Source organism: Passer montanus, unplaced genomic scaffold (assembly GCF_014805655.1).
Source record: "Passer montanus isolate IOZ18808 unplaced genomic scaffold, ASM1480565v1 scaffold7, whole genome shotgun sequence".
Taxonomy (NCBI): Eukaryota; Metazoa; Chordata; class Aves; order Passeriformes; family Passeridae; genus Passer; species Passer montanus.
In genome coordinates, this window is record NW_024372147.1 from 1,481,859 (window position 1) to 1,508,202 (window position 26,344).

General features: G+C 34.5%; 1 protein-coding gene across 6 annotated transcripts in view; it reads right to left on the reverse strand.

Annotated features, from left to right (window-relative positions):
- Positions 1 to 224: 224 nt before the first annotated feature.
- ERCC6L2 (ERCC excision repair 6 like 2) overlaps positions 225 to 26,344 on the reverse strand; it is a 53,540-nt gene continuing 27,420 nt past the window's right edge. The window contains exons 12-19 of one of the 6 annotated variants that reach the window (XM_039729735.1): positions 23,451 to 23,546; positions 21,762 to 21,861; positions 20,645 to 20,797; positions 19,893 to 19,973; positions 17,389 to 18,538; positions 16,495 to 16,649; positions 3,014 to 3,198; positions 225 to 1,486 (exon numbers count right to left, since the gene is read on the reverse strand). In XM_039729735.1, coding sequence (XP_039585669.1) covers positions 553 to 1,486; positions 3,014 to 3,198; positions 16,495 to 16,649; positions 17,389 to 18,538; positions 19,893 to 19,973; positions 20,645 to 20,797; positions 21,762 to 21,861; positions 23,451 to 23,546 — 2,854 coding nt within the window. In that variant the 3' untranslated portion in view covers positions 225 to 552. Of the gene's footprint in view, positions 1,487 to 3,009; positions 3,199 to 11,925; positions 11,999 to 12,030; positions 13,087 to 13,531; positions 13,681 to 16,494; positions 16,650 to 17,388; positions 18,539 to 19,892; positions 19,974 to 20,638; positions 20,798 to 21,761; positions 21,862 to 23,450; positions 23,547 to 26,344 lie in introns of those variants that run through there. The other 5 variants (XR_005629890.1, XR_005629891.1, XR_005629892.1 and 2 more) reach the window with 5 other exon arrangements.

Sequence of the window (26,344 nt, forward strand, 5' to 3'; positions counted from 1 at the left end):
ATCCATCAAAAGCTACTAGACATTAAGACATCATCCCTTTCTCAGGAAGTCCTCCAGTCTCCAGCACTTCAGAAAATATATGCAGTATCATTGTCAAATCCTGTTATCTCTAAATTGTGTTGAGATGACTGCTGATGTCCAAATTTTACTAAAGGGAAAAAATTACTTAGTACTTCTGTTGAGCCTAGGAATATAATCAGAATTAAAGAAAGTAGAGTGCACTCAAAAATTCTAAAAAATTTTAATATAAAATCATTATATACCACAGGTTACAACATACAGTACATATGCATGACTATGCACATATGTACTATACACTGCATATGAAATTGCATACATATTCACTTGTAAATAACTACAAGTAAATAATTACTTGTATAATGTAATTCTGTATCACTATAAATATAAAATCATCATTTTACCTTTAATTTCATGGAATTACCATATTTTGTGGCAAAACGCTGTCAAAGTTCAAATAAAACAGTTATAGTGCAAGTTGCATAGAAAACTTTCATCTTACTACACTACAATATTTAGCAGTGATGGTTCATCTCAATCATCTGCACTGTATTTTTTCCACAAAAAAGTTTCATTTCTTTTCCAAAGAGAACTTTCACACACTTCTCTCTCTTCTGTCACCGTGGAATGAGGGGCTCTTTCACAAAGCTTCTCTATGACTGCTATATCTGTGAGCTTTCTGAGGCTGTCCTCATTCTGTTCATTCAGCATATCCCAGAAATCTTTTGGTCTCCCCTTTGATTTTTCTGCTTGTCCTGAAGAGAATCTCCTTGGTGATCCTGCAGACCCATTTCCATCATTTCTGAAGATTTCATTGAGAATAGAGGTATCTCCAAGTAAGTCCACAAAAGAATTTTCTTTGCAAATCTGAGCTTTTTTGTCTCCATTTTCTGACTGAGACATGGATCTTTGCTTTGGCATCTGCGTTTCTTCTGAATCTTGCTGTCCTTCACAACCTTTGACAGGCAGCACCTCAATTATTTCTGATTTACTGCTTAATGAACCAGATGCCATAAAATCCTTGAATGCCAGACTGTTTCTTTTTTGGATATGTTGAGCAGCAATAGCGGGTGCTTGTTTATATTTTGCATCAACAAACATATCTTGCAAGTAGGAGTCCTTGTGAAGCTGTTCTGCTTCTCCTTTATGGCCCTCCTGAGTCTGTGTTTCTGTAGCTCCACTCAGAAGTAGTCCTTTAGCTGATGATGGTCTAGACTCAGATCTTCCAAAATTAACAATGGATTTTCTTTTTCTGGAGCGTGTTGTACCTAGCTGACTTTCCTCACAGTTATGTGAAGCTTCTGCTGGTATTTCAAGTGAGAAGAAAGACTCCATCTCTGGATGCTTGGAAACATAGAATTCCTTCAACATTTTCTGCCTGGTTTCTGATGTAGCTTTTACAATGTGTTCTGCAAGGTCCTTCACTGATCCCATATTAAAGTGAGATACCATTTGCTCAAATTGTCTCCTGTAATTATCAAGAAGAAATATGTGTTATGCTGACACCCTTAATACGGGGGTGGGGAAAATGGGAAGAAATAGTTGTTCCAAGTCCTTTAAAAGAAGACTTGCTAAACAAAAACTGGATAAATGCATGTGGAGGAGACACTGTCCACATCATCCTACCCAGTGAATTATGGAATATTTGTTTCTGCTAAAAAGCCAAGTTCTAATTGAAATCGATCACTCTAGTTGAGTGATCAACAATCCCAAGTTGGAGAAAAGATACGAAACATGTCGCCTTTCCTGTTATGAGGTCTCTGAAAGGCAGTAAGATTTAACCCTGTTTGCCTCAAATACCACTTGACTGGATAGCTCCAATCACTTGAGTGTGGTGACTGCAGGCACCTTCCCACTCTGCCCTACAACTACAACAAACTGAGGCATGTAATCATCCTCATTCACTTTGTGGCACATCCACATGTACTACAAAGTCTAACTGCATGCCAGGTGCTAACAAACAACCTGCTCAATGCTCAGGAGTGAATTGTTTCAGCTTTTTGCTGGATATGGCTTTAGGATCTTGGAATAACAGCCTTAGTCACTTCACTGCCTTTGAAAATTTTACCTCAATAGGTTTTTCATAACTAATTACAATTTTGAACATTTTTAGAATGAAAGATTCTCCTTTACCTGCATAATAAATATTTATAATTTTCAGTGTCTATAATAGTAAAAAAACCTGAAAATTATTGGCACTTTGACAATAACAGTAAGGATAACTGAAGCTAGCTAGCAGATATGACAGCTTCTGAATGCTTACAGGTATTACCTAGATACCAACTTTCATATAGTAATTTACTTGTCTCAAGGCAAATTGAAAATATATAACAAACACCTGTTCTGTAGGTTTGCTTAGCTAGCTACAGCTTTCCACTTTCTATTTCCACAAACCACCAGGCTATTTTTATGGAATTTCTATCTACGTAACAATGGAAATTAATATTCATATTAATAACAGCAATCATTTGGGAAAACAGAAAACAAGGAAACAAAAAATTATTATCCCTCCAAAAATACCAGGGGGGGAAGCATTAAAAGAGATATTGAAAAATACTGAGCCCCATGCTAAAAAAGAAATATGAAGCCCATTTTTTTAAACAGCCATTCAATGCAAGTGATGAGATCTGGGCAAAATCAGTAGGCAGTCAGAAGCTAACGTTATAAAATGCCTCCCTTCTATACAGTTCAAACAGTGTTTTGCAGTAGCCCATGATGCACGTAATATGAACGCTCATAGTGATGACATCTACAGAGTTATGTAATATATGACCACTGAATCAACACATTCAAGTAATTTGTGGATTCAATTAATTTTATCAATCAATTACAGTACTCATGGAGTAGTGTGAGTCGAAGTTTCCCATTAATTCCACTCTTGCCATAGAAAATAACAATACTGCCTGAGCAGGGTTGAAACAAAGCCAAATGCAACTATTCAAAAAGTTTGTTTCAACCTTAGAATTTTACTTCCAACTCACCAAAACAGTCTCACCTGCGTATTCCTTTGGGTGTCCTTCCAATCAAGAATGTGGCTGAACCTACTCTGTGTACTTTTTTGCTTCTCTGGGTCACAGGATGTGTAACATACAGATGATGCTTACTGTTCTTCAACATTTCTTGCCTTTCCTTAACAAATTTCTTCTCTGAAGTATTGTCTTCTGGAACTTCATAATTTTTCTAATAAAAGGAGACATTGAAGTCATTAGAACAGCTGTGCCTCTGATGTAACAATGCACCCAACTGAACCCAATTCTGCCCCTTGTAACTAACATTACTAGACTGAACACTAGGATTGGGATTTAGAGCTGAAATGCAGATTCCCTGCTCAGTCACAAAATTCCAGGGACATTGAAGGGAAGTCTTGGTTCTCTGATATCTTGCAAAAAATATGATCCTATTTAAACCTGAGTTATGTTTCTGAAATTCTCAAAAATTCTCACCAAAATTTCCCCTTTGCCAAAACACAGCTGCTTAGTGATATCCTCAGTCTCCCTACAAGCACTGCTTTAGAGATTAAATCACAAATTGCATTCACACCTTGTTATCTGCTGTTCAAAGTCTGGTTTCAGATCTACACTGTTTCTTCTCAATGTTTTTCTATGCGATCCATGTCCATTTCCTTTATTTTCATGGGCTGTTCACAATGTTCTTGTGCTTTAGGATCTTACATGTGTTCTCACTCCACTACTTTGGTAACTAAACTCAAACTAGCATACAGAGAGAGATGTTAATATTACAGAACCTACAGGCATACATTTTCACTGTAAGACAAATGTACAGCTCCAAAGACCAAAATTTTACTTCACCATTATGTTACTCCACACAACACTGAAATCCTACCTCAATTAAGATAAAAACCCTATTCTCCCAACAATAGTATAACTAGTAACAAAATTAAGAATTAGTAGATGTTATCTACAGCATAACTATTCTACAGTTCTCTTGTTGGTTCTGTATACATTTGTTAACTTTTTTACTTGGAAAATGTACTGTCAGAGAAGAAAGCAACCACAGTTTAAAAAATACTTATTTTGATGGATTTTTTGCATGAAAAATACTTACAGTATTCTGACCTCACTATGATAAGACAGCCCATTTTTCACTCTGTTAGGAAACCAGGGCTGTATAATTTAATTCAAGAAAGTATAACTTGAATTGAATACAAGACAAACCATGTAAATGCCTGCCTTTAAGTTATGTTAAACCCCCATAAATGTGCATCAATCTACCTCTCATTAAACAAGACTGAAGTATATAAGGCAGTGATACTTTGGTTAACACATCTGTTCAAACACAGAAGATTTTTAATATCTTTGGGAAAAAAGCCAAATGTTGTAAACACACTGAAAGTCGTAAAATTGCTTGTCTTTGCAAAGAACCACATTTAGTGTTAGAAGTATTACTAATTGCATATAAATGCACAAAAGGCAATATTTAGTTCTGGAAGCATAAAATTTTAGGAACATTGCACCACCCAAAATAACATAATCAAAATACCACCAAATACATACAAAGAGCATGTCTTCTTCTACTTAAATAAGTTGTTTAAAGGTGGGGTTTTTTTTAACTCATGGCAGAAAAAGTTACTCTAAAAAAAAGTTATTGCAAGAACTGCAGGAGCGAATTCCAGTGAAAGTCTGCAGCCATTGTGAGTTATTCCCAAAAAACTTGCCAGCTCCCTAGAGCAAAGGCAATTGGTTACATGATACCCAGCAAGGCTGAAACACAACAACTTACTGCTGAACAGGCAAACGTTTCAGAAAGCCTAATACCGAGCTCCTAAATCCAGGAACTTATTGAAAAAAAAAATAAACATTTTTAAAATAAACCTAAAACACATAGGTTTTTTTTACATGTCTCCATGTTTGTTAATGGTGAAATCTGATGTTTATTACTCTTAATGACACAATGTGTGACAGGGTCTATGTATAAGCAAGATTTGAAAAATGAGATGAAAATATTCTCTCCTTCTATTAGCATTACTATCAAAAAGTGAAAGCTTCAGTCAATATTGCAGTACTGTCAATATTCTACACTATTTTGCTTTCTTTTGAATTTGACTTCCTATATTGCCCTCCTAAATTCATTCATCTCATGGCCAGTATCTTTTCAATTATCTTTCAATATTTGCCCTCTGAATCACTGACCTCATAATGAACATTTCAACAGCTTTCTGTATTTTTCTGTTCCTCAAGCCCTTTCATTGACAAATTACTGTGTCTACACTCCTCGCTTCTACATGAAACGTCATGTATAGTGCTTGTCATGTTCACACAAATTATCAAGCTTATCACATGCGTAAGACAATCTCACAAAGCAAGACTGAAATCAAGACAACTTGATTCAACTAGAAGCCTCTGACTCTTGCTCTTCTACAGACACTAGCACATTTAATCTGTTTCTACTATTGAATGTAGAAACTCTGTATGACATTCAATATGTCATATTTGGATTCTGTATGATGGAATAATAAAGGAAACAAAAATCCTTCTCCATGCTGAATGTTAAAAGAATACTGACAGAGAAAATGACAGCAGTTAGGGAAGTACTTACTAAATATTTAAATACATTAAACACAATATGCCTTTGCAGTGCATGTTATAAAATTTCTATGGATCAAAGTGGAAAATTTCACTTGAACTTGACCAATACTTGTTTGTCATCTGACAAATTATGTTTGTCTATATTGAATTATCTGTAACACCATTATATATTTCTGTTTTCACAAACGTGAGGGGGAGGGACACGAGATGCAGCAAAATAATTACACGGACATCAATGATAAAATATTTTGATTGAATTACTGAATGCACTATTTTTACTACTTTATTAAACTTTGTGCACTTCCATTATATCAGGAAAACCTCCACAGAAAGTTCAAAAGAAATGCACACTTTATTTACTTTCAAAGGCATATATATAAGACAAAGACCATGCAAGTGGTTTAGTAGAAGGCAGTGGTTTTTAATTGAAAAAACAAAATGAGAAAAAGATAAACTCCAGAAATATCCAACTAAACGCAATGACAACGTTAATGAAAGTACAATAAAATGAAATTATGAAGTGCTACTGTGAACTATGGAAAAACCTACAAAACTGTAGTCAGTCCTTCCTGTCTTATCCTTGTTTTCTTCTCCTATTCCCCCTTGATCTACTGCACTTAAGACACTTTTTATATATTGCAATGGGAAAGAAGATTAAGTAGTTGTTCAGAAAATGGTTTCTAAAGTCTTCAAAAAACCCAGGGATTCTTACTACAATGGTAAAATACTTTGAAGAAAGCATATATTGACCCTTTTCATGTTCCATTAGTCTATGATTGTTTTGATCCCTTCTTCTTCTTAGTTGTGTAATTCTCTTATTCTTGAAATTATATATCAAGTTTTGGATACCAATAATAAGTTTTTGATTCCCTTAAATTATATACTACCTAATGCAGCAAAGAAGAGTGTAGCAAAAATGCTAGACTATCTGCACATTAAGTGTCACACAACCCAGTTAAGGGTAACACTCTTCAAGAAGCAAGAACACAGGCATCAAACAAAAAATTTAAGTGCTACAATGCAGCAGTAATACCTATTTCAAGTTTCCATCTTAATCTACAGCTCTTGGACCTGTTAGCTCTGTATGGCAATCTGTCTCCCGCTGCCTATTTACAGCAGTTATTTAAAAACAGTATGCACCTACCAAATCAAGTTCTGGTAAAAAATTTCAGTATCTGTCCTTCTGTCCTTCTTGTAACATGAATAAAGAGGCAGCTCTATACTCTGGAGCAATGAATGCTAGTCCATGTATAAGCATCATCTGACAGGACTGAGATAATTGGCACCTTAAGTAAATTCCTTTTCTTTAGTCCCTTCAAGCAAGGCCAAGGACAACAATGTTTCACTTTTTAAAATACAGCAAGATGAAAAGGCATGGTAGAGTAAGTGGGCAGAAGCCGGGAGTAAAATCAAGTAGAGAAAAAAAGAGAAACAGAGATACTTGTTTTTTAAACTGTCTCATGCCTGTGGAAATTTGTTAAGAAATCTGACTTGGAGGACAATGAACATCCTTCAGAAGCCTGAAGCTGAAAATGTTTGCATCATTATTCTTTAGGCATAGTTGTACCATGTTCAAGTACCTTCCTCTCTTTTAATGCCTTACTACCCAAAGTAACCCTGCAGTAACTATTTTGCTAGATACTGACTTCCAGTAATCAATAAACCCTCTGACTTGCCCCCAGTGTTATAAGACTTTTCTCCTTAGGTGTGCATGAAACCACTGCTGCCAGATATCTGGGACACTTATCACTGCAGCTTCATTATTTACATTTCTATAATAAACAAGAATAGCCTTCTAAAATGTCTAGTTGCAGTCACCAAAAAACAGAAAAGAAACAGTAAATTCAGTATGACCAACCTCTTCAAATACATCTTATGACAAATAACAAACCATTATGCCACATCTTAATTTACATTTTCCCACTTCCCTTAAAACTTGGGAAAACACATGACTTTCCCAATACATTGTGAGTTTAAGTTGGTTTTGGATAATTGCTATTAATTTGATGATTTGATACTGCATTCCAGTGACTCTATCTACACAAACTACAATTCTAAATTATTTCAACTAATCTGCTTCCCCTCTGCAGTTCTTCTTTCTGGTTTTTTGGTCTGGTTTGGAGGTTTTTGTTGGTTTGGGGTTTTTCCCCCTGGCAGTTTTTCTGATTATATGTGTATATATATATGTATGTGTGTGTGTGTGTATATATATAAACACACACATATATAATATATTAATAATTAATACAGATACAGATCATTTTATATGCTTTTACTGAACATATGCTATTGCTACATATTATTTTTATTTCACCAAGGTCTCTCTGCTGTCAGGACATACACAAAGTACCAAGAAATGTTTGATACCTGACTGTCCATTCTTGGTCTTTTTTCCTTCTCTCTTCTACACAGGCTGATAGATTAGTCTGATTTGGCAGGGACCTTTTAAAGCCAATCTAGTACATGTACATGTCATACAAGAATTTCTTCCTAAATTATTCTGTATGTCAAGGAAGATAAATTATAATAGTGTCTACACAAAATTTCATGCAGTTTCTTTAAAAACTGATGTCCACATGGTGAAGACAAAAAATACAATTACCAAAAAAAAATAGGATCTACTTTCACATGATTGTTAAATAAACTAGAATTACTTTTCTACTTGGCAAGCACACACTACTAAACCAACTGTACTTCAGAGATTTACAGTGAGTTATAAATTCCAATTTGAAATGAGCCTGAATCTTACAATATTTCAGAATTATTTTTGATGTGGGCATAAGTTTTTCCTTTGAATTTAGCTTTCTTAATAGAAAAGCAGTCTCTGAATGAATGCATCTGCTGTTCTAACAAAATAAGGTTGTAGAATGAGAATTACAAGTAATGTATAGTCAACAGTCAATACCTTAATTGTCTTAGAAAATGAAGCTAACCTACCTTGAAATTTCAGAACACTTTAGGATAACTGTATTTATATCAAGCTTTCTGAGTTAAACAAAGTATGCTGGCTACGATTACAAGTGTATCTAATATTTGAATGTATCCCAGCAGACCAACAGCAGAAATATTTTTCAAGTTCTAAAAATTGTTAAGATTTATTAAAGATCCAAATTACTCCTCCAAAATATTTTGCCAGCACCAACACATCAGAAGAATTAAAGCGGATAAAATTACACAAATTTTAGAGTAATACTCGGTGATTTCCCCATGTATGTCACATGTAGCTTTAGTGCATAAACAAACTGAGACAAGGACATTCCATAAACTCTAATCTTTTACTTGGTACCAGAGAATTGACTACTCTATCAATTGAGAACAGATTGCGTCCTCTCTATTGCACATTTACTTGAGTCTGTTTCTTCTACAAACAGGTAACAGAGCAAGAATTTCTCATTAGGACCAATCTTAGTTAAGTTTTTGAAACTTTACCTAAAGTAACTCCTATAAGACACATTACTGTCTTTCTTCAAAAAGGTGACCTTGAATCAATATAGTTATTACTGTTGAGAATGAGAGTACATGCTCAGCCAGTCTCAGAATTCAAAGCCTAAGGTAGTTGCTTATTCCAGCAGAAGCTGTGGACTCGTACCCATCTTCCTTCACCCTCTTATCCTTCCATCAAAGAGGAGCAAAACCAAAGGCCATGCACATACATCATAATGAAAACTCCACTACAAGCTTCAAAGAATGCCACCTATTAACTCACTACATTATAAAAACACAACCAAAAGAAGAATAGTGGAATGGTTAATTCCATTGCAAACTGAACCAGTAAACTCAATAAAGCAGCATTACAGGCCAATCATTTGGGAACCATTACTTTAAAGCTGAATATTTCCCATCCTAGAAGAGCAAGGACAAAGCTATGTTATCTCTCAAAAGCCTACTTTTTGTAAACAACTATCTAAACTTGTTGAATCTGAAAGCTGTGCAAACACACTGCAATCAGAGTTCCTACAACTGATAGAAAGTCTTTGTTTAAATAATCTACAAAATGTCAGTGTAATACAAATAAGATAAAGTAGAGTTCTTAATGACACAACTTTTGTATTTACAGTATTCTCAAGAGTACTTAAATCTGCATTGGAGATACAAAGGGCATGTTTTTTCCTAGGCTGACAGCATGCTTAGTTTTCTCATTTACACCACATTGCAATAACATAAAGAGGGGTTTACCATTAATCCAGGTTTTACTACAAAGCATCTCGTTATTTCTCTGTCAAACACCAGCAATAGTGCCAAATGTCTGTCATCCAATTCAGGGGATTAAGTCTTCCTTTATAGTGCAATTCTTGTACAAATTTATAAAAATACAGATAAAGTTTCTTAGAGCTGGTCACAGTCTATATTTTGGCCTGAATTCATGCTGCAGAGGTTGAATATGACAGCTGGCAGGAAGCTGAGGGGAGAATACATCCTCCCCCTTTTCAGTCACCACATTTCTGTTGCCATAGTGATTAATCCTCAATTGAATGGCTGTCTTTGTACACTTCTTTTCAGTAAAACTTTAAGTAAACTTAAGTTGAAAACATGCAGTTGACAGAAAAAAAGACTTTACATATTTAACAGGTATAGTACAAGTTCTTGTGACTAATACTTTTCCATATATTAATAAGTGCAAACTCACTCTAACATGAGGTATCATCAGTTTTTCAAATTAGTTAGTATGTCCTGTTCCCATCTTCTGTCTTTATTGTCCAAAGACTTCCCCATGCTCACACACCCCCCCTCTCCACACCCTGGGTTGCTACTGAAGAAATACTACACAAATTCAGCTGTATAACAACTAGAGAAAGCTATACCAGACTTCCATACTGTGCAAAACATTTAACATAAGCTGGTTTTGCCCAATTAACACAAAAATTAATTAGGAAATTCATTATGAAATGCAGTCATTTAATTAAAAAAATACTAGAGACATTAGAAGAAGATATTTAAATCTTGCCCCTGGGAGGTTTCTCTTTCTTATGGTAGTTTCACAAACAGGAAGTTTCAGTGCAAGTTACCACAAACACAAGGACATAAAAAGCTTCTGCACTGAAATTAGGTTGCTTTGGAACCCGGAGACCACTAAGAAAATAAAACCACTAAAAATACTTAGTAGATGACTAGGGCCTTACAGAGTTTGTTAATACTTCCTTTCTTTCCTCAAAATTAATGTCAGCATAATTTTGAGCAAAGTATCACATTAATTACTCAAGACTTTTCTTTCTCTCTGAAAGGTTGAAATAAATGTAGATCTGTTCTGAAAATTACAGTCTGCCTTTGCAAGTAAACCATGTACAATCTACAAGTTCGTTTCACATGTTTACTTTAAGAAGCTTTTGTTTTCCATTATTCTTTCTGTGGTTACACAAGATAGTTATTTTTGGTTTTCATCTATGTTCTTACCATATAGTGATGTGATAATAGAAAGCAATCTTCAATTTGTTTAATGAAAACACAATGTTTAAGAAGCCTATTTGCAAGACTTGAATTTCAAGACTTGAAGTTCAACTCAAGTGCAGAACAGAGTGCTCAATGCCATCAAATCAGGCTAAACCGAACAAAATAATCCCAGAAAAAAAAAAGTTATTTATTCCAGTAGATTAATTTGCAATATAATCTTCCTCCTTCACACTTGTATATAATAGACTGGAAAAGCCCTCCTATGAATAATCTTCAGTGAAGCAGCACATCAAGTGTGTTTTGTTGTCATACTGAGAGCTGTTCTTCTCTTCAGTAATCTTTACTGGAGTGGCCATGTGTAACAATGAACAATATGAATTTCCTCCCTCAAGGTGTTTACTATAGCCACCCTGCATCATGGCATCACAATCAGAAATGAAACTCACGTTTTAACACTCATGACTTCTTAGCAAAGATTATGAGTAGCATGAGATCCTGAACTGCACAGAAACACACCTATCTATTTCTGTGACACTTAGGTTCTGGGACATGCAAGCAAATGTAACCATAAAGGAAGATGAAATGTACTATTAACCCATTATACAGTGAAATCCATATCTCCAATTTTTTTTCAGAAACAGCTGTCTGCCATACTTCTGCATTGAACAGAAATTCCTGGCTTTGTTTTGATTACTGAGGCTCTAAACACCTCCTGGTATTGACACATCAGTTCCTTCTGCATAAGCAGCACTATAAGAAACATCAACTCTTTGAGGGAAAATTGTCATACTGTTCTGTGCTTCATCAAAAGAAGTGTGGCCACAGGTCAAGGCAGGCAATCCTGTCCCTCTGCTCTTAGTGCAGAGAAAAGCCAAAAAAATGAGTGGAGGGATGGAACACCTCTCCTATCAGGAAAGGCTGAGAGATTGCAGTTATTTAGCCAGGAGAAGAGAAGACTCTGGAGAGAACTTACCTTGACACTTCAGTACTTAACAGGGGTCTGTAATAAAGATGGAAGAAGACTTTTAACAGGGCCTGGCTTTGATCTAGATGAGACATAAGGAAGAAGGCTTTTTGACAGTGAAGATCGTAAGATACCGGAGCTGGTTGTCCAGAGTGGATGCCCCCATCCCATTCAAGGTCAGGTTGGATATGGCTCTAAGCAATCTGTTCTAATTGAAGATGTCCCTGCTGACTGCAGGGAGTTTGAACTAGATGAACTTTAAGGGTCATACTCTACAGGTCTTACGTATTTTCTTCTCAAAATCTACAGCAATTGTATACTGACAGTGGCGGGCCAGGGTCAGAATACAGATAATCTTCAAACAACAGATAATTAATTCAAATAATGGGTATTAGTACTACAATATTTTTTTATTATAATTCTAATTCTAAGCACTCTACATTTAAAATATATCATGCCACATCTGTAAAAAAACACCAGTTAATCTTAGTCTTTAAAGTACTTCGCACATCATACTCGCAAAACAAACTATAAATGAATCTCCACTGCTATGACTATGAAAACTCATTCTGTAACAACTTCTTCACTGAGAACACTGCTTCAACTCATCTAACACCTAGAGGATCTTCTTCTATTTTTATGCAATCCCATGGACTTCTGTGATACAAGGAACAAGTTCCAAAATGGATCACGTGATAAAATACCTTTCCACATATGTTCATTGCTACTATTGTCATACACAGACTTTCTTTTATTCACGTGCTGGACAGGATTTATTTTGACTGATGATATTCAATCAAATTATGGTTTATTCTATTGCTTGTACAATTAATGCATAGTTTACATTGTTACATTTATTACTTCTTAATTTTATCTCACCTTTCACAGTTGCTAGGTTATGAGAGAGGTATCATGATGTCTTGTTTTTGTTTCTTGATGGTATACTTTTATATTCTGGTTGCCACTACCAAACTGTGTTTTTCAGAACTTACAGAAATACAGACCAAACAAGCATTCAGTACTACAAATGTGAACATTCTAGCTAAACTAGTCAGTTGGCAAAATGCCTTTAAAAACCATATATAGACAATATGACAACACTCCCCCATCAGCTCTGGGGAAAGAAGTGTAAAAGGTTCTGCAGTCTTGAATCCAGGACTGTTATGGAACCTGGAGAACAAAGACAGCAAGAAAAAAAAATAGTAGCGAGATCTATTTCTCATAAAAAGAACTGAAGTTTTGTACCAGTTTGCTGTACATGGCAATAGCAGATTAAAATAATATGTTCTACGTGCAGAAAAGGTAGCTAGGATGCACAAATACCAGGTCAGGTAAAATTAAGGACAGACTGGTAATAGGCATCTTAGTGGATTAAAAAATAAAGTTAATTGAAGCACACTAGTGCCAACTGTGCAGATTTAACACTGGCCTTCTAAACTCAAGGAAAGAAAATATCACCAAGATGAAATTTGAAGTAAGAAAAAGTGTTCAAGTCTTACACTTGCTTTATAACCTATTTAAATACAAGCTTGTTAGTTCAAGTCTTACACTTTTTTTATAACCAATTTAAATACAAGCTTGGTAGTTACTTATGTTCTTAGGATGTTCTACATACCTTCAGATATTTTCTGAGGGAACAAGACTTGCTGCCTCCTATCCCTTCTAACTTGGCTCTCAAGGATCTTCTTCCCATGCCACCTCTCTCACTTTCAAAGAGACCTCACAGGTTTTGCAGCCTGCTCCAGCTTTAAGCAGTTACTACAACTTAAGAAAGCACATTAGTCTCCATGACTCAACAATAAATGAAGCACTAATAAACCAAATTTATACTTTTAGCTACTACAGGTAGACAACCAGGAAGAAGACATTGTTTTATAGTGCTTTCTAGCAACTTATTTTTTTCTGTTACTTGTACTCACATAATTTCCATAAATTGGCTACTGAAACTAAAGATCTTAACCTAGGTTCTAAAAGTTCCAGAGAAGTACTGATTCCAAAATGGCTATCAATAGCAGGAAGTCAACATGTCAATGTTCTTGTAAGGGGTTTTCTTTATTAATTGCTTTACTTATTATAACATTGCTTATTATCCCTGTCATTCCAGATTTCTATGTAAGCATGAAACAAAAGTGTCACTCTTCCACCAAGATTTGTAGGATTATCTATTTCTCAATCTACAACTCATCCACTTCAACAGAATACTTACAGTTTTTCAAAATTCTTGAACCCCTTTTACAGAGATATAAGTCGTTGCTTGGAAAATATATTTAAAATTTGTTACGCCAGAGAAGTATTATTACAGACTGCTTACTGAGTGAAATTGTAAAGCAGGAAGACAGAGCTGGCATAGGTAAAATGAACACAAGGGGCACAAATGAGCACAAAGGACTTTTTGGTCTTGAGCAGAATACCTGTCTGTGAAACGAAAATAACCTTTCTTGATTGCTTCTACTTCAAAATAAAACAATTTGATTAGCTATGCTAAGAAGGGACATAAATATTATCAGAGCATAAATATTATTCTTGAGGATGTCTTCATGATGCTATCACATAAAGCTTCAGCCTAAATACACTGTAATAAAGCTTCTAATTAAGAATCTAATATCATTGATACCCACAGCCAACAGAAAGAGCTACACAACAGTTTCTGAGAAACTATGACACTTGAAATCTATATTAATAAGGAATTTCAAAATTTCTGACAAAACTCTGTTTTTTCTTCAATAATTATCAGTTTCCAATTAACATTCCAATATTCAAAACTGTAATTTTATTTACTTAAAACAATTATGGAAATTTAAATGACTCAGCTGTATTTTTAATATTACACATGATGCTACTTTAATCTACTGAAAAACATTTTTATTAAGTAGCATTATTTATGATAAAACAGGTAGATGCTCAGACAGTGAATGTCCTAACTTCAACTGATGGCAAATAAGTGAAAAATTACCAGCAAAGCCCGATGGCCAGAAACACAACTGTGACCATGTTTTTCCACAAAATGCCTTCTAAGGAAATACAAAGTAACGAAGAAAAAAAAACAGTAGCAGTAAAATTCTAAGTAGAGAACCTTTCAAAGTTGTCTAGGAAGCTCACTTGTAATCAGACCACAAAAAGGTCAAAATGCCACCTCTAAGAATAGGCAGTCATCTATATTTTATTTCTACATTAGTGCCTTTACATAAATGAATAACAGGAAGTGAAAAAAGAGGCAGCCTTCTCCATAATTTTGATGTTCTCCTTCCTACTTAGATCTCCAAGAGAAGTGATAGTACTGTTGCTTCCCAGTGAAAAGTGCATACCTTAAAAAATCTGACTAGTTAATCGAGGTAAGTTAATTTGCAATACTTGTACTCACATAACTCTACATAATAAGTTCTAAGTTACATGAACACCACAAACTAGTTTTGAACAGAGGTGGATCAACAGACATTTAGTCAAAATACTCTCTTCAAAGTTTTCTTTCATTTTTATTTGGTTTTAATAATGTTGTCAGCCTTTGCCAATTAATAAGTACCTTCCTACCATACTCTTGAGTATTTTTGACCAACTTTTCTGCTAATGAGGAGCATTCTAATGCAAATGTGTTACAATTGAAAAGGCCTTACTTTTACTGATTCTCCTGGTTTGATCTTCCCAGTATAAAAATTCTTGGCAACTCTACTAATGGCTTAATTAAATACAGTACAACAGCACTGGAAGAAACTCTTCTAGCCACTACGGATGTTCAACACCCCAGAACAACACAGTTGTATATCTACAATTTCTGTAAGGATAGCTAATGTGTCTGTGAAAACTAAGCTGCACATTCATAAAAGACTTATTCTGTGCTTATTTTATCTTAAAAATCACTCTAGGAAATTGCAAATGTTTATTACAAAGCAAGCAACCAAATACCTAAATAATCAGAGCAGATGAAAAACACTGTGCAGTAAGAATAAAAAATATGAAAGATGTACATGAATTTATTCCAAATTTGTGTGTGTTTTAATTAAACAAGCTACAGAGCCAACAAAAACCATTAAACATATCCATTGCTGCAAATAAGAACTCCCAGTAAACTCTACTTCTATGTTTAAGACATTAAACGTGGACAGTTCGACTTAACTATAGCAACTGCATATGTTCACCTCCCCACGAGAGTCTGCAAACTGATATATGTTCAAACTCCTATGCTACATGGTGTCCAGAATGTACCGTGGCAACTGGATTTTTGTTAACTGGATCCAGAACAAACTGAAGATTTTTCAAGGCTCAAATCAGAAAAACATGGCACAGAATTTGATTTCAAAAACCCTATCTTTAATCTTAACATTTCTCCCACAGAAAAAATCCCACGGAGGGTGCTGTGCTGTTTAATTCCCAACTCTTTCAAAGCTGGCTAATGTAAAAGCCACCCCAAAAAAACAAAGTAATTTATTAGACTTCCAACTGAGCATTCTCTTACTCCCATCCTCAGTGTCTTTGATCATTCATGGTGGCCAGTAACAGAAAAACAAGTTTTTTAGAGCTTTTTAAGATGAAAAATGAGGATAAAGAAAAGTTAAAATGACATTTCCAAAAATATCTCTTTACCTTGGCACTACAGACAGCTACATTAGCAGGGAGCTGGGAAAACTGCTTCAACTCAAATACATCGTGCACCGCCCATCGGCTCAAGTGATTTTCAGCCTTGCTGGATCCAACCACATTCTGATTTGAATGAATATATGCCACTTCTTGAACGCCATCTGATACATTATGAGAAAAATACAAGGATGTTGGTTATTCCAAAACTCTAAAGGTACAGATTTGCATTGAAGGATACTGTAATTTAAAAAAAAAATACATTGAAGCTGTAAAATTTGTTACTATTTCACTCAGCACCAAGTTTCTCAGTTCTATGAAATTAACAATAATCATTAGACTTAATTTGATTTATCCAGATAGTTTAACACTACTGCAATTTCAGTGTGGTTATTTTCAGATGGACAAAGAAGTTTCAAAGCATCTATGGCTTAATAGCTGCAACCATCAGTGCTTAAAATTAAATCTTTAGGAATCAAGTCTTCCACATGGTGTTTAAAACTCCCACACCACTTTTTTTTCTGTACATTTTATTTAATAGTCCTGTCAAGACTCATAAGATTTTACAGTGCAAATATTTAGTTTCTGAATTTTTAATAACTCTTCGATCTCAGCATATTTCAAAAGATAGAAAGAGTTTAACCAACAATTACAAAGCAGCCTGTCACCCCATTAGACAAAAAATAAGACTAATAAAGAGTAAGATACAGAAAGATGTTTCTGAATAACTTTGCAGAACATTTACTACATCTTAAAACAAAAAAGGCAAAAAAATGTACTACATCTTAAAATGTACTACATCTTAAAACAAAAAAGGAACTTAAAATCTGCTGACAACGGTAAATTATACATATGTTATTACTTTCGTTGAAATAAAATGGAACAAATTAACTCAGTAGTTACCTAAATATTTGTCCATTGATTCCATTATTTTCACTTGATGCTCAAATACAGTTTTACTTGCACAAGTTCTATGCATAGCATAATTGCTAGACTTCATTTCTGCAACAGAGGTATCTTGAATAGGACACACCATTTTAGACCCAAACTGAACTCTGCTGCTCTGCTGTTTTCTCCTATAACTTTTCTTCCTGGCAGGAATCTTCTCAACTGGAAAGTTATCTTCAGAGGACGAGAATTCATCTATATTTTGAGAACCACTTTCCTTTCCTTTTCTATAGGGCATCTTTGCTTGTGGTAGAGATTTCTTCCGCTTTGGAAAACTCAGAAATCCTAGCTTTCTTGATTCAGAATTATAGGGAACTTCAATATCATCAGACTCATCACTTATGTCACTCGTTCCTTTCAAATCTATGTCATTCTTGACATCTTCAAAAGACATGGTGAAATTAGTCTCAGTACTGTGGAATCCAAATTGTCTACTGTTTTCCTTAAATACACACCCAGCTTTTTCTTTTGCTAACTCTTCACAATTCTCAGATGTTGACCTATGTATTTCAACTTCTTTAGTAAGCACTGGTTGGTGGCAAACTTGACCTTGGGTAGGAAAGATGACATCATCATCTGCTTCAGAACTACTTTCAGTTTCCATGACTGTGTCACATTGCTTTAAAATGCTTTGATCCTCATTTTTACTTTCTTCTTCCTCCTCAGAGCCTGATAAACCAAGCCACTCTGTACTATGCATACCTTGTTTATCACTTCCATTTGGAGACCTAACAACTTTCCCATGCTCCCAAACAGGCACACTGGTTTGAGATTTCTGAAAACCACCATGCTTGCTATCTACATTTTTTCTTATAGTGTGATCATCAGAACTTGAATGATGAGAATCATAATTGTGATCCCCTTCTTTGGTAGTCTCAATTTCTCTCTGCAACAACTTAGAGAATCCACATTGCATTAAGGAAAGCTGTTCTTTTGTTACCATTAAACTATTTTCATTGCATGGCTTTCTTCTGACAGATTTTTTCACAGAACTCTCCAGAATATCATCATCACTCAAATCATCCCAAAAATCATTTTCTTCTTTTTTTAATTGTGCCTGAATGCTTTGGGGCTCTCCATCTTCTTGACAGGCTGGTTGTTCATACTAAAAAAAAGAAAATACTGTTAAGTTAAGTAACATTTATAGTATACACAACATGCTTAATTCCAAAGCAGTGTAAAAAAAGTGGATTTTCACTGTTACTCAAGCAAAAAATACACAAAATAGTATTACAAAATGCAAAATAATTCATAATGAGAAATTACTGAAGTCTCTGGCAGAATATTTTTAGCAGAAAAACACTGAAAATAACCAACAGTATTATGTACTTGAGACAATATATGCTGTACACCGCTAAAACTCCTTATGCCTTCCCAATCCACATCCATATTTTTTAAGTTTATACTAAGTATTATGTACTTGAGACAATAAATGCTGTACACCGTTAAACTCCTTATGCCTTCCCAATCCACATCCATATTTTTTAAGTTTATACTAATCTCATTGCTACTTTTCATCTTTCAAGAGTGCTTTGGAAGGTCACTTCATTATTCAAACCTTAATATTATGTGTAATGACATTCACAACAAAAATAAATCTCAGTTCTGTGGTTTACTTCCTGGTATATGAGTGCTAACATTCCACTCTAAAATTCACCGAGGCCTGCTGTAATCAAACAAAATTATGCCCGGCAATCTTTAAACGTTTTTTAGATGAAAGTCCAGAACACCGCTCCGAAACTGCATACTACTGAGGTAAGAATTATGACCGTCTGTAAATGGAAATCAGATCAATACATACCAAAATGCTGTACTCAGAGACATTTTAAAATTAATATATTAATCCTGATATAATTCTGCTCATCAAAAAGCATTTAACATAAGCTTGAAAAGTTGCTGTTTGTCAGCAAGTCATACGTGAGATCATGACCATCCAGTTATGAGACTGAGATCAATGTAAAGGCACATTAAATACTGACATATACTCATAGAAATCTCCAGCAGGCGTAAGAGACAGTGGCTAATTTATAATATAATTCAGTGCAATCTAATCTAATGATTAACTTTACTCACAGTACTTAAACATAGCATTCAGTCAAAACATTCCTACAAACACAATGCTCCTATTAAAACTGGCCTTTGTTGGAAAAAATTGAAAAAAAAAAAATCTTATCCCAGAAGGAAACCATTAGATAATTACATACATTAAAAATAAAAAAGACAGTATTGAACAGACCACTGGTTTGGTGGGAATCAGGTCTTCTATAGTTCCACAAAACCTGAAGCTTTCAATCATCTAAACCACCTGAACTCCTTTCCACAATTCCCTAAACAAAATCTTCCTAACAACATGGTAAATGTATTATCACCCTAATCATATATTGCCCACGTTTGCCACTGCAATATGGGGAACTAGAGGCCTGTCATGCTCTGGTGTACAGTCCACAAAGACATCTCACCTTTTCTGAGCTGCATGAATGATTCTCTTCCTTTAGCCATGTAGTTGCCGTCATGACTCCTGCTTCTACCCGTCCTTCCCTCTAAGACAGTCAAATATGTTAACATAAACAGATATAGTTTTTATTACACACAAAGACAAGCACAGGAAAAAGAAGTTTTCTTCTTTTTTTCAGAAGTGTAAGTACCAGAAGTAGAATCAGCAAGGTCCAGAGTAAATTCTTAGCAGAGGAAAAATAACAAAATAAAGGGAAGGATGGAAAGAAAAAGAAACATGGAATAAAGCTGCAGTAAATATGAAGATGTAACCTAGCTGCAGCAAACTTTTTTTAACATCCCAAAAAGTACTCTGAAGAGGTTAATGTGATCATAAAAAATATTTTTATGATAAGAATTCCGACTTAAAAGGTCAGTATGAGTTATTGATGAATAAAAGGTATCTGTGCACAAAGCTGCATGAAAGTATAAAAAAAAGTTATGTAGTTTTTATTTTAAAAAAAGTAAATACTAGGAAATTTATGAAAATTATAAACCAAGCTTTTACCATTCTTGGATTTAAAGAAATTTATCTGGTCTATATCAGAATGAGAAATTAGCATGCCTATTTCATTTAAGTCATTGCACAGATAAGTATTGATTAAGTTTCATCATTCTGTTTTATAGTGCTTCCATTCAAAACAATGACCAAAAAGTCTCATGAAGAAAGGAAAAATGTAAAACTAATATCCAAAAGTGAAAGGGTAGTACTTCATACCTCCAGTATGTCTTTGGTAAGACAGGACCCATGAGTCCTAAGTTTGAAAAGATTATGAATACCAAAAAGCTCTCCTTGATGTTCCTTTGATCCTTGCACTGCCTCGAAATACCGCCTGGCATTTTCAGTTCCAATCACTGCACAGTGAAGTTGCTAAAACAGAACAACACAAGAGATTTCAGAAGTGTTTGCAACAACAACACGTCAGAATTTCCTGGCACCCAGATTATATACACAGCTTTAGCTGGAACAAGCAGAAATTCCTAAGCAAGGATATTTTGTTTTAGTTTCCCTGGCAGATGATGGTATAATAGATTGTGGTATAATATGAACCTGCTTGGCTTAACTGAATTTAAAAAAACTAGAACATTCGAAGACTTCTACTGCATTGTTGCCTATTATCAGACAGCTATCATACATGTTACTGGCATTCCTCTGTATCTTGACAGCCCAGCTTCCAATATACTAAATTATTAGCATTTTTTTCACCTTCCTTTGCACTGTATATTTACTTACTAAGGGAAAGCAATCCAAGGATAGCTGAAAAAACCCCAACACTCAGACTTACAATTACTCTTGTTCATTACTACTTATTCGACTTGAAAAATACAAGTTTATTGGAAAAAAAAGAAAAGAAAAAAAATTATACATCCTTTCAAGACTTATACAAGCTTTTTGGAAAACCAAACAGACAATATCCAGGTCTTTTTCTAGGAGATCATCAACTTCTCTTCTATAGCATCAGCAAGATTTCTCCTTTACTTTCTCCAGACTTTCATGAGAAAAAGCTGCGTGAATTAGATTGCTGCGCAAATACTTCCTATAACTATCACTTGTACTTCATAAGCCTTCAAATAAAAACAGTTCTCTGTATAACCTGAATAATGTACACTGCATAATTAAATTGTCAATAGTTACAGAAAAACACTTGAGTAGAAATATAATTCTGTTCCATTCTTTAACAGCTGCTAAATGATACACCTTGGCTTAGTACGTTAAGATAACATCATACACCATAAACACAAGGTAAACTACAATTTTACTACAGGCTAGATTAGCTTTCAGTCCCTGAAACTGCTGGGAATAGCTCCCCATTTAAACAGTTTGTGAGCTTTACCTGTTTATAAACTTGTCTCAAGTACATAATCTCTTCCACAGTTCCCAAGGATATCAATCTAAACACTTTAACAGCTCTGTGTTGGCCAATTCTATAAGCTCTGCAAAGACATGGCACATTAAAAACATTTGAAGAAACGAGAGCTCTTAGGGGTAGTAATAAACAGTGAACAAACTAAATATATAAGAGCATTCTAATAAAACAGAACTATTGAAAATCATGCATATTTTGATTGCCTTGTTTTCCTTACTTTTCTAAATTTTCCTCAGTAATTGATTTCCTTTTCCTTTACCTTTAATATTTTATATTTCTCTCCAGGCCTATCCAGTTTAAAAAGCTTTCTCCTCATTTTATATCACAAGAACTGTCACCTACCTCTCCACAAAACAAAGCCACTCTGTCTATCTCAGGTTTGTTGGTTTTGTTTTCCTTTTGTGTCTCCATCTACTTTTGCTCAAAGTATACTCCTATTTCCATTACACAGGAATTAACTCATGGATTACTTGGAGCAGTCGGTTCTTTCTTAACTTCATAAATTACTTTACAAGATACAGCATCATAAAAACAGCTAATGAACTGGAAGTGTTCTATTCAGAAGTCTCAGAATTTATCATTTAATAGATTATATTACACAAAATTCACAGGAGGCTAAAACAATTCACAGTAATGTGATATTAGAAAAATTCTTTAAAGATAGTCCCCAACACATCTTTCTGATATATTTCTCTAGAAGAGGTGCAAATAAACACATCCTAGAAATCAGAAAGACCCTTAAAACAGGATTACATAATTGCATGAGATAACAGAAACAAGTGTATTTCTGATCATGAAAATATATAAATATATATATATGTAATATATATAAATCTACCGAATTTTAAATATTCTTTTATAGTTTTCTAGTATTCTTTTTAAGTTTTTAATATTCTTTACTTCAGTTACTACAAGGTCTGCCTCAGATTCCTAGGGAAATATCCTACATTCAAAAAAGTCATTGAAGAAAAATCTGCATTACTGGAAATACTCCAACACCATAATATCAGAGACAGATACTAAGTATCACAGATAGTGCTAAAAAGACACTAATCTCCACAATGGTGAAGCAGAAGAGAACATAAAGAGCCCCTGTCTTTTGGGTTTGGGAATTCAAAACACCATTTAAACTAAGGTCAACTACAAAGTATTCTTCATGAAGAACAAACAAAAAATGCCAGCTACACACATATATTCTAGATATCACAAAAAATTATAGTGACCACAAGGAGTTTTTTGTTGAATTTTTGTTTGGCCCACTGCTAAAAAAAAAAAAAAAAAGGAAAATATATTGAACTAAGGTCAACTACAACGTATTCTTCATGAAGAACAAACGAAAAATGCCAACTACACACATATATTCTAGATATCACAAAAAATTATAGTGACCACAAGGAGTTTTTTGTTGAATTTTTGTTCGGCCCACTGCTGAAAAAAAAAAAAAAAAAAAAAAGGAAAATATATTGTAAAATTTAGGTTAAAATAATCACATCAAAGTTAAAAACAAATTTAGCTGGACTTTTCCTGTTGTCTTGTGGATTAATCAGACGATGTAAAAAACTTCTTACCTGAGGGAAAAAAATTAGTTGGACAATCAGATTACAGAATCAATGCAAGAGTGCAACATGGATCAAGTTATGTATTTTGAGAGTGTACCTGTCAATTGCTTGAAGATCATTTGCTGGATTCCATGTAGGATCAAACAGTATAACAACATTGGCACCAACAAAATTAAGACCCAGTCCACCAGCCCTGAAAACATAAAAAAGAAAAACCAAAACTATATGATAGTAAGAAAAGAACTGCAACTAGATTGCTCTGTATTAGGTCCATACTTGCCTACCCTTCCCCAACTTAAAAAAAAAAAGAACACACGCAGGATACTGAAACAGTGCAGGACAGCTTTGTGTTACTGTTGTACTAACAATGACCAAGTACTCAAATAACCATAACCACTGTCATTAATTTCCCATTAAATCCTGCACAGGGCAACACCACCAAATACTATAATGAAATTCATAACCAGTTTTATGCCAGTTAACATTATGTATTTGTACAGTAATTTATTCAGCTGTTAAAAACACAGTTGGCCACACAGCTGCATATGAGCAACATTTGTACCAGCCATTAAAAGGAAAAATGTCACAGTCAGAAATTTGTCTGCTCTGTGGGTTAGGAGTCACAGGGGTACCACCTGCATCATCTTACAACACTCAGCAGCTGTAGAGTGTTTTCAGGTAAAACCTGCAAGCCAGAGAAGAAATTGAGCACACATCTAAGCTGATACAGCTAACTACTGAACCCTGCAAAACCGCTCAGTTACTCAGAGTTTAGCATGTGCATAGATGAATGATTTGATAGGAGCAAAAGTGAGGAAAGCAAATATTGAAAGTTTTTTTTGACTGGCTCAACCAACTATCATACAAAAGATACAAGTTCTCAGACAAGTACAAGCTAAATACTATTATTAAATAAACCATTAAAACAATTATTCACATTAGCATAGGCATCACTAATTCCAAGTGTGCTATTTTTCTGAAAGAGGTACTGCAAAATTAAAAAAGCCAATCCCATTTAACTTATCAAGCACCTGGTGTAACAGATTACTTTAAATTTTGCTTGCTGAAGCAGATAAGAAATATGAGAAAGGTAAAGTTTTCAAGTGTAAGAGTGAATGGAGTCAGAAACCAAAAACTTATGGAGCCCCACCACTTTTTGGTTTTCATGGAATCCATATCAATGTAAATGCAGCTGTGGCCTTTCACTTTAAATATGGTGTAGCTTTGGGTTAGTTATATGTGGAAAGGGAGGGGATATAGAAACTTGCCAATATTAATGGATGTTTCCAGAGAACTTGCATTCTCAAACTGTGAACTACTGAATAACAATATTTGGGTTGGGTTTTTCTTTCAGAATACATTAGGGTATTTTTCAAATTTAGTGTGTTTCTTTTTAATGAAAAAAACTTTTTAGCAAGAGTTCAGCCTCTCCTGTTTCCAAACCAGCCCTGCAGTTGGACTGAAACATAAGTCAAGATGTAAAACCAACTGTCTATAAAAATTAACAGAACAGGATATCTAGCTTTATACTGATTTTACCTTTCAGTGTTTTTAGGTATGCCCGAAAAATTCAGTTAGTCCAAAACAGAAAAGAATGGTTCCTATATCTTTCATATATAGAACAAATGCGAAGTTTGTGTGTTGTGAGTTATGTACTCCATTTTACCTTTCATTTTAACTAGCAGTTAGTCACTATCGCAATTTAGTGATATTGCATACTAATGAAAATTAGTATGATATGGCTTAAATAAAGAGTTTTGTTAAAAAGGACAGTTTACAGATCATCTTACTTAAAACTGAACAACTTAGTAGCTCAAAAGGTGCAGAACAATACTACATTATGAAAGGTTCTATGAAAGTTTTGATTATGTAATTCTGTTTATCAAGATAGGTTTTCCATAGTTTCTGTGCTCTTTGTTTCAGAGGGATATTTGTGGCTGAAAGTTCTTTGGATGCTATCATACGCACTGTAAAAGTTGTTCAAAACATTGCTGTGAAAGAATTAAAGCTAAATGAAGCCCTGTAAAAGTAAAAAGTAACTAACAGCAGTCTGGTAATGGACAGTAGTAGAGAATGCTGCAGGTAGAATGGAAGTGGACATGTAACCTTACATGATAAAAACTACCTACAAAATTCTCTAGACACTTCTCTTTAAATAAAAAGAAAGCTGAGAAGCAGAAATGGATTTTCATTAACAATTTTGACAGAACTAACCTAGAGAAAGAGTAGCACAAAAAATCCAGAAACAGTGATTTAAAGGCAGGCATACTTGCTGCTTTTATTTATTCCAGCAAACTAGGACAGAACAGAACTGTACTGACTTCGGTATTGTACATATACAGTTTCTCTTCTTTTGGCACCACCTCTTTCCAGCACCACTGGAACTGAAAGCTTTTACATTTACTATCAAGTTACAGCAACTCTAGCACTTATTTTATTGTTACTAAGCATGTCTAAAAATTCTCTTCTCTTTTTCTAAATAATAACATATTTTCCCAGCAACACCAGTGCAAGACTGAAGTATTCTCAAACAGGTATTACTTCACGAGACTTAGAAGTTCCAACAGGTATATACCTATTTTTCCCTAGTGCTCAACCTGAAATTCATGATCTAATGGTTTGATGAAATGTACAAGCTCTGAAGAAATCAATTACACTTTCTCTCAACACCTATAAAATATATTTACCCATAAAGCTGTATTAGTCACAGCTGTCAATAAAAGCATTAGGGATAGCCATGTGACTGTGCTTGGTACCAATATTAACCTCAAGGCTTGAGGTCAAATCTACAGTTAGACAAACTATTTTTTTTAAATTATTTTCCTTTTTAAGGTCCCATTTCTCAAAAAATTTCACTGATCAGTTAAAACCAGGATTTTCAAATCTAAATGTGATCTTTGGCAGAAACAGCATTTTGAAAAAAATAGGAATATTAAATACAAACACTGCAAATTTAATAGTGAAAGTTATCATCAGTACTGCACTGTAATT